The sequence below is a fragment of the Egretta garzetta genome, unplaced genomic scaffold (genome assembly GCF_000687185.1).
Source record: "Egretta garzetta isolate BGI_Z169 unplaced genomic scaffold, ASM68718v1 scaffold143, whole genome shotgun sequence".
NCBI classification, from domain to species: domain Eukaryota; kingdom Metazoa; phylum Chordata; class Aves; order Pelecaniformes; family Ardeidae; genus Egretta; species Egretta garzetta.
In genome coordinates, this window is record NW_009259310.1 from 562,683 (window position 1) to 571,933 (window position 9,251).

At 51.3% G+C, this 9,251-nt stretch overlaps 1 protein-coding gene across 1 annotated transcript in view; it reads right to left on the reverse strand.

Annotated features, from left to right (window-relative positions):
• The window catches only part of TRAF2 (TNF receptor associated factor 2), a 22,161-nt gene that overhangs the window by 6,827 nt on the left and 6,083 nt on the right, over positions 1-9,251 (reverse strand). The window contains exons 5-7 of the mRNA XM_035891885.1: positions 2,753-2,824; positions 997-1,071; positions 1-279 (exon numbers count right to left, since the gene is read on the reverse strand). Of these exons, the coding sequence (XP_035747778.1) occupies positions 1-279; positions 997-1,071; positions 2,753-2,824 (426 nt within the window). The remainder of the gene's footprint in view (positions 280-996; positions 1,072-2,752; positions 2,825-9,251) is intronic.

Sequence of the window (9,251 nt, forward strand, 5' to 3'; positions counted from 1 at the left end):
CACCTCCCGATTGAGCACGCAGACAATGTTCTCAAAGGTCACCGTTTTCCTCTCAAGGGCCTCACATCTTCCCAAGAGCTCCAGGGACCTGGAAAGCTCCGACTCCGAGCACAGGGAGTTTGCTGCCAGTAGCGGGGAGCTGTTTTGCGATGAGGAAATGGCAGGAAGGGGCTTTAGGTCTCCAGACCCAGCCTTGAGGCTGAGCACAAAACTCAGCAGCATGTAGAGATGCTCTGCCAAACACTTGCTTTCGTGTTCCGGTAGCTTTTCATTCTCCACCTGCATGAAGAGAAATACATCCCCCATTCAGCAAGCTGAACCAACACTGTCACCACATCCACAGAACAAATTCCTCCTCTTGAGGTCACAATGGTAGCTTTAAATTATAAAGGGGAAAACCCAAATACAGATAGTTAAAAACCTGTTGTGGGAGCGGGGTGAGTTTTTTGTTTGTTTTAGAAACGCCGCAATTGCATACAACGATGGTTGCTTAATGTTCCCTCAGCTGTATGCACCATTCCACTCTGCCTGCTTCCATTACTTCCGAAAAAGGCTCCATCAGATGTACTGAACAGCTCCAAAGGACAAGCCCCGTAATCCCCCCAAGGAGGGATTTATATGAACATCACCAGCAGGAGCTAGGAAAACTAAGTCACATGGAAAAACATGGCCTGGCCCAAGCTCTGGCAGGAGAGCGAGGCACCAGACGCTCAGTTCTGTGGTTACAGCTGAAAGCAGCATAACCACCAGTCTCAAAGCACTTGGGTGTTTCTCAAGAAGGAGATTTCCTTCCACATGAAGCTCATTCTCTGGATACCCTGACTCTGGACAGCAGATGATGTTAAGCTCCATTTGCAAAGGGTTTGAAACACCGCTTTGTTCAAATATCCAAACGCAAACATCTGTACCAGTTCGGGCAGTAGCAGTTTGCAGGTTAACTCCAACACTGGAACTGAAAAAAAGTCCCGAGATAAACATCAACAGATGAGCCCTTACCACCTCAGCACATCCAACCACCTCAAATCTGCAAGGCACTTTAGATCTGCCACAAGTCTTCACATGGTCCCGAAACTAGAAAGGAAGGAAAGCTATGTCAGATCTTGTGTGTCCCCAGAAGCTGCCTTTCCATCTCGCTGATGTCGAAGAAACCGAAGATGCTCTCAAGAACACCCAAGCCATGGCTAATCATGAGCTGCCAAAGCGCGTGCTTAAACCTGGACACTGCCTACCACTGGGTATGACTTTCACCATAATATAAATACAGCACTGACGCCTGGAAGGAAGTTTTATTTCTCAGTCTCTTGATGGCTTGGAGGTCTCATTTCTCATCTGCATACACAAGAAAGAAAAAGCAACCAGCACAGCTACGTCTTATGGATGTCGAGCAACACTGAGGGCAGAGGAAGGGAGGCAGGGGGAACAACCCTCGAAAACAGCCAGCCAGCCGTTTAATTTTGTGCACGTCACATAACCCTGGTTGGAACGTGCCACTGCTTGGCCTTTTTATCTCCGGCTAAGCATTATAAATGTGAGAACAGAAAGCTTCCCGGTGTCCTGCCCGAGTATGTGCAGCAATTGCTGCAGGTCTGCCTGCGCAAGTGAAGATGCTCTGCTGGGTCCAGCATCCCCATGCCGCACCTCAGCCACCCCTGCCTGGCAGCTGCGGTGAAGAACCAAGGCCAACGGTGGGTATTTCTACAGAGAAATGCCACTAACCCCCAGCCGCCAAGATGACTCGTTTGGGTTCCCACACAGCACATGATTAATGCTAACGAGCACTGGCACATTATCATCTTCTTGTTGATACACCTCTCATCGTCAGCTATCAGTGGTCTGATCTGAACAACCACCATATTCCACATTTAACACCTACATCTGCTACAACAGATGTCGATTAAAGCTGTTTTTAAAAGCTTCTCAATCCATTTGGCTCACTTAATGAGTCAGGTTACAATGGCTATGGCTAATCAACAAAAGTTTGGAGAGAGATAAAAGAGGGAGTTAACATTTAAGCAAAGGATAGATCACCTATGGGATTCCTACAAGCCTGTCCCTGCGGGGCTCCAGCTTCAGCCTGCAGACAAGCAGACCTGTATCCCAATTCCCCAGCATGAAGCCTTCGTTATGCTGCCCTTTTAGAAGAACCCTTTGCTCATTTTTTTGATGCTTCTACCCCCTCTGCCCTGCTACGAGGGCCTTTTGCAACAGTGCTGCTAAAAATATTTGCCCATAGCAGGCAGGACAGTTTCAGATGAACATGCTTTTTGGAAGATGTTTCCCAAAACTTTGGTTTTCAGACTTGAGCCTTGCCTCAGGAGCCAACAGCACGGAGACCCTATAGAAATGGATTCCATTACAAGGTTAATTAGAAATAATAATTTAGCTGAAGATGGGCTCCCTTTCCATAGCTGCAGCAGTAGTTGATGTAGTTGCTTTACATCGGACACAAGTACCCTTTAACCCACGAGCGTGTTTTTCCCATGGAGGTTCTGCACCCAAGCACGGCTCAAAGGGAGGGGGCATTGGCAGCACTAAGGCACAGCTACGATGAGTCACGTTTGCTCACACCCAACCACTATTCCGAGCCTTATGGAAAGGTCACGTCTATACTAACGGCTGCCGCTTAATTGTTTTCCCCACTCCACTTTCTATCGGTCTCGGTTTTCCTCCCCGCTCTGAGAACGCTGGCGTCAGCCCATCAGGATGCCAAACAGCATGGCAGCACACGGTTCACCAACACTCGGATGGATACCTTCTCCCTTGGAATCTTATTCCCACAGCCTTCGCACGTCAGTGGAAATTCAGGGCAGACTTCATCATGAGCCTGTAAAAGAATCGACAGGAGAATATTTGGTCCTCTAAATAAAAGCTCTGATGAGGTTACATGACAAGTGCAATTCAGCTGGAGCAGCTCTATGCTTTATTGTCGAAGAGCGCTGTATTCAACCAACCTACACCCAAACCCTGGTCACCCCGGTAATTCTGCATGCTGACTCATTTGTATGATCTCCAGGCCACCAAAAGTTTGGGTACCTATGTAGCCTCAGCCTCAATTTAAAAGATGCTATAATTTAAAAAAAAGCCAATTACGATGGACAAGATAACCAACAGGAAGCTCCGTTAATGGCTCTGCCAGGAAGAGACACACACAGGCAGGCGAAGTGAAGTGAAGTGAGCCACTGTCTCAACAGGAGAATTTTTATAATTTTTCCACGGTAATGGTTATCAGTCCGCTGAAGTACGACCCCATAGCCTACTCCTCACACCCTGGGCTGAGCTGTGTGATAGCATCTTCACACCCAAATCAGAAAACCATTTTTCAGCCAGAGAGAACAATATTTTAACTGTTTCACTGAACAGCACCCACACCCAGGCGCCCACCCCTGCAGCAAGAGCACGCAGAGTCTGCTTGGGGGCCGGCGGCGCTGCACAGATGACCAGGGCAATGTGATATCCTGTCCCCAGCAGACACCAGGCCAGCAATGCCGGCTAAATTGGGAATGCTGGAACGTGCCTCTGCTTTCCACATCATTTCCACACTGCTTAACCCTTCTCTTTACACATCAACCAGCTGAAACAAGGTATCATAAATGCCACAAATATTCAGTTCAAAATTCAGATTAAAAGTTAAGTGAAGTATCCTGCCATGGTAGTAATGGGAAAAAAACCCAGGAGCATTTATAGAGCAGTCATCAAAACCGAGATGCTTTGAAAACCTTTATCTGCTTTGAAAACATTTATTCCTTATTAAAACAAGTTACCATCTGGGGGCAGAGGGGGAACAGGGAACATGCACAAACTTAAGCATGTTACCACATCAGAAACTGGAAAGTGAAACCCATTAGCGGCTCAGCTTTGGCTTCTTAGTTACTCTCTCCTTTTTATACTTTAAATGAGTAATCAGAGTCAAAGCCTCACTGCACTGTCCCTGGAAAGGTGACCGGCCAGCCTGTGCAGTTGGGCTGGGAAGCACTGCTGTGGCAGCGGAGGCAGAGCGCCTGCCTTCATCCCACTCGCTCAGAGGGGCCGAAACCTTTCTTCTACCCACCCACCGCTCCCATGTTCTAGAAACACCAGATAGCATCTTCCCAACGACCCACACAACACTGGCATGAGAACAGAGGGTCCAGCTGAAGGAAGGAAACTTCACTGTGGAGACAACTCTTTAAAAAGGGAGTGTTTCAAATTTAGGTTCTCCTGTGCTAATATGCTAGGCATGAAGCTCCCACCCCCTCTGCACTCCCTGCTTCCCAGCATTTATCTTCCATCCCGACGCCACGCTGTGCTGTGATACAACACCCAACCCAGGCAGCCGGGCGAAGCAAGCCCAGCCTGCAGCACAAGAAGGGAAACCAGCCCCGCAGAGCTGAGCTGAAAGTGCAACTGGTCCATATGTAAATCATTAAAGACACCCAGAAGCTTCAACCAGCACAGATCCAAGCCTGTAGACGAACATTTTTGTATGAACGGTTTTGGACTCTTCTGGAATCCCCTGTTTCTTCCCCCTCTACACAGTGTCTACACGGAGGCAGATGGTATCACCACTGGAAGAAATCCACCCCACGCAGGAGCCGAAGATCAGGGGTTGGCATTCCAGCCTGATATGCTGCACTCTATTCCCCCAGGAATGGGGCAATTCTCCTGTTTACACCCTTCCCAAGCCCACATCCATGAGCTTCTGCAGCAGGGACAGACATCTCTGATGCTCAGGCATTTGCTGTGAGCGTTTTAGGCAGCTTTGGAAATCCGCCACTGTGAAGGGGGCTGGGTGAGAGGACATCCCTCTCCCAAAGTGAACCTGTCATGGAAATCAAGTCAGCTGGGGGGGGGAATAAGAGAATTAAAACGGAACTGGAAGACAATGGTCTGACTCAGACCATCAGGGCTACTCTCAGTGTCTGTGCTTCACCCACCCGCTGTAAACTGAGGCACAGACCTGCCTTCAGCATCCACCAACAGGGGTAGGAAAATCAAACCAGGCAGAGTTAAACAGCCTGCACAGCAACACCTCCTCTTCCCACTCAATTAAAACCAAAACCAACAACTGATCCGATTTTGCTCCCTAAATATAAACAGTGCACAGTCCAGCGGCAGCCTGTACATCAACCGCTGCCACCAGAACAGGCGAATCTCTGGGACCCTACCCAAGAGACTAGAAAATCAGACACCACTGCTGCCTTTGGAAGGACCAGGGCAGGCACAGGGGCTCATGGGCTACCACTGCGGCCACTCAGTCCTCCAGCGCCTCCCAGTCGCCAATGGGCTGCAGTGGAGGTGTTGAGCCCTCCCACCCTTGCCTGTTCGCTGGCACAGAGCTGCCTGCGCACACGCCATAGCTCTCCTGCCTCAGCATCGGGAAAGCAGAAAAGCAATTTGCAGTGTTTGTAGCAGAGGTTTCTCTCAGGGCACTCCTGCCCAGAGCGGGTCTCCTTCCCGTTCAGCGGGATCACCCCCCAGCACCCCTAGCACTCAACGGGCAGTTCCCTCCCTGGCAGCCATGAGACAGTGAGGGCAGCGCATTTCAGTGCGGCCATGCAGAAAAGCACAGGCACACGCAGGGAAAAAGCCAGGTTTCCTGACAGCAGCTGGTCCCTGGAGGACGCAGTGATCATTTCCTAGGGAATGCCAGGAGAAGCTGCTCTGCTGCATCTGCGTAAGACAAAAGGGAAAACTGCAGATTGCCGTTTCACGTCTCAATGCTTTGCTAAACTTGACTCGAACTACGGAAGAGGCTACGCCTGAGAATTATTAGCCCTGTATCGTGGTGGCAGAGCAGGAGGTACCCCTGCTCCCAGCTGCCCTGCTCATAACCTGCTACATCAACGTAAGCCCATTTTCACAGAGGTCTCACACCTGCATTGGGAAATCCACCCACATGACACAAGGCTCCCCCACCAGTCAAGAGGCAAGGAGGTGGCTGGGAAAAGCGGCCTTTGAAGCAGCTCCTGCGAGGTGCCTCTGGCCAAGCCCTGCAAAGGGCAGTGCTGGCAGAGACGAGGCACAGCACAACAGGCTGGTGTGAGCTGCACACTGCAGCTCTTGAACGCGGGTTGAACGTCAGTCCGCTCGTCCTCTCCGAGCACGGCAACAGCAGCCATAAGCACAGACAAAGCTGAAGGGCTTGGCAGCAGGAAGGGAGCATGGAAAAGGAAGGAGAATTAACAGGACGGCAGACAAAAGCCAGCTGAAGTGGCAGGGGGTTACCAGGAGGGGATCCTGCAGGGAAGCAGCGGGGATGAGTCCAGCAGGACCCCACAACCAGAGGCAGGCTGGTAAAACCCTGGGTTTTAAGGCTTTCCTGGCACCCCTCACTGGCCCTAGAGAGGTCTTTGGCAGCCCCCAGCCCCAGCACTGCCACGTCCAGCACACGGCCCCTTTGGCATCGTAGCCTGGCTACGAGAAAAAGGGTGAGCCCACAGAATTGTAGAGAAAACACTGAAAAGGGGTCTCTAGTGTAAAACAGATGCCTACCTTGGTTTCAGGGGAACCTGAATCCCTTGTGCCCAGAAGCAGGAGTTGCTTTGTGCACCTCTGCCAGGTCCCCAGGGGCTCCAGAGCCTCCAAGAGGGAAATGTGCCACAAAGCACAAGTACTTTGGGATGTCCTGCTCCTCTGAAGTCAACATGCCCTTCCGTGCTGTGTCTCCTCCTCCTCAGGGAAGCCCTAAGGCTGGTTTTAAGCCAGGCCTGCTCAAAGCTTTCCCCACACAGGTGGGCTGGGCTACCACGCACACGGTCCTTGCACTGCTGCATGGAGCCCAGCAACACAGGGCTGGAAGGCAGGAACCCTGTCTGTAACTCTGTGCCAGCCAGGAATGGGAGCTTTCCAAGACCACCGCATCAGCTGGTGCCAGGCACAAACCGCTCCCTTCTCTGGGACATGCTGGTGACAGAGATCCGAGCAAGTCCACTGGCATCACAAATAATGAAACCTCAAAGAAAGTGTCAAAAACAAAGCTTAAGTTCCCATCAGTAACTGCTTGTGGCTTTAGTGGGCATACGTATGGCAGCAAAGGCACAGGAAACCAGCACTGCCTTTACTCTGCCGACCCACGCCGCGGTGTCCATCTGAGTTGAGGACAAAAACTGGCAGAGGAGATGCCAGGGGTTCCCAGGGGCCTGGCATACACTTCTTTTCAGAACCAGCACAAGAACTTCTGGTTTCAGCGTTGGACAGTTTTGTTCATCAGCTTTTAGGGCTGATTAGACAGACATTTGATTTGGGGATTGTTGGTAGAGGGGCATCTAGGCAGCGTTTCTTGCACTGAAGACGGATGCAACAGCAGGAACAGGTTTTGAAGGAGCTTGAAGGTACGTGAAACATTTGAAAGCAGCAGTGGGGTTTCCAATATTTCCTAAACCAGACTCTGCCTTTCCCTGTTTGCTCTGAACAGTGGGACACTCCAGGATGTTTTTTCCAAATCCCTCTATCGTGCGAGAGGATCAATTTTCCTACGGAGACCCTCGTCTGAAATGGAGGGAGGCAGGACCCCCAGAGCATTTCAGGTAAGGCTGAGTCTGAACCTGACCTGGCCCTGTGGCCAGCTGGAGCCCCCACGCCACTGTCCCTCGCCTCAGGAGTGGCTAGCTGCATTGCAAAGCAAAAAGACCAAATACACTTGCCAAGGAAATTAAAAATTACAGCGTTGGACTACACCACGTCTCCGTAAAACAGCTGGTTGACACGTAAGGGAGGTTTCAAAACAATTGGGAACGTCTGAAAAGTCCACAGGTCTTCTAGGCTACAATTAACAGTTACAGTCACATGAAAAATGCCCAAGATCTGCTCTTCACATGGAATGAGGTCACTGCTTGAGAGCAACCTGTCCCCAGGGAGCAAACAGCAACCATTCCATCACACTAACAATGCCAGGCACCACCACGTTTGTAGCACGGATCTGAATTCACCTCCACTCGTTACTTCTGACTGCAGGAGATGCTGCAGTGCTGAGGGCTACGCTCCAAGAACACCGAAAGCACTGCCCGTGCCAACCAGGTCCCGGGATGACGCTCCCGGAGAGATCTCCCTCCCTTCCAGCAGTACTTACACCAGCACGCATAGCTTCACCTGAATCAATCAGATCAGAAGGGACAGCCTGCGGATGAAGCCTCCACGTGGTCTGCCTGCCCCTCGCATTAGAAAGGGCAGTGTTGGTCCCAGCCAAGCTCCGCGAGCTGCAGGTGGTGGGCAGAGGCAAGGTCGGCCCCTTTGCCTCGCAGCCAGTGCAGAGGTGCAGGCTGTAAGCAGAAGGGCTGGAACAGCACGAGGCTGAGCACACTGCTGGCACCCAGAAAGGGGGAGATGAGACAAGTACTACAACTGGGACAGGCATCTTTCACGTGCTGGAGAAGCTGAGCCTGTGGCAAGTGGCTTGATTTGAAACCCGATTTCTCTAGGCTATCTGAAGAGTTGCAAGTGCCCAAGGGTGCGTGTGTGACTGCGGCTTTGGCTCCTGCCAGACACCGGGAGCCCCCAGAACATCTCCCTGGGCATGAAGTGCTGCCCCACAACTCCCAGAGTTGTGTTCATGCTGAGGGGTTCCACCATGGCTCAGGAGGGACATGGAACACTCACCGCCACCTCAAAGCTCACAACATGGCTTTTTGTTTTCCAAGGGGCAGATGCCAAAACTGTTAATTATTTGGGCCACCACAAGGAGGCTGAGCTGATTTCAGAAGCTAAGAGCAGACCCTCCACCCCCTCCCACGCAGGCCCTCCAGCACGCTCTGTGGCTTGGGTTACACTCCAACCGGAGACTGTAAGGGAGGCCGGGTTTTGTTTGGGGACCTCAGCTACAGCTCTGGAAAGTAAAGGTGTGTCAGATCCCTTTTTCCAAAGCAGGAGGTCCCTTTGGTCACCTGCACGTGCAAGGCAGGGATCCTCCCACAGGAAAGTGATCTGGTCCGGGGGCAAACTGCTGATCAGGCCAGACCCGGCTGCAAACTGCACTTCAACACCGTATCGTGCCTGGGAGCCAAAACCTTCAGAAAAAGACAACAAATGCTGTACCTGATGTTAAAAAGAAGGCTTGTCGCCCTGCTACAGCGTCATCAAGCGTGCTTGCCACAGCGCTTAAAATGCTGTATCCCATGCAGACAACATCGCTACAAAACACTCATAAGTCCACTTGAGAGGCAACAGGAGCCAGGTGACGCAGCTGCAAAGACCAGCAGCTCTGTTCCAAGCAATGTGCAAAAGCCTGAAGCTGAAGTTTTCAGACTGAGCTGAAAATTTCTGCCAAAATCTATCAG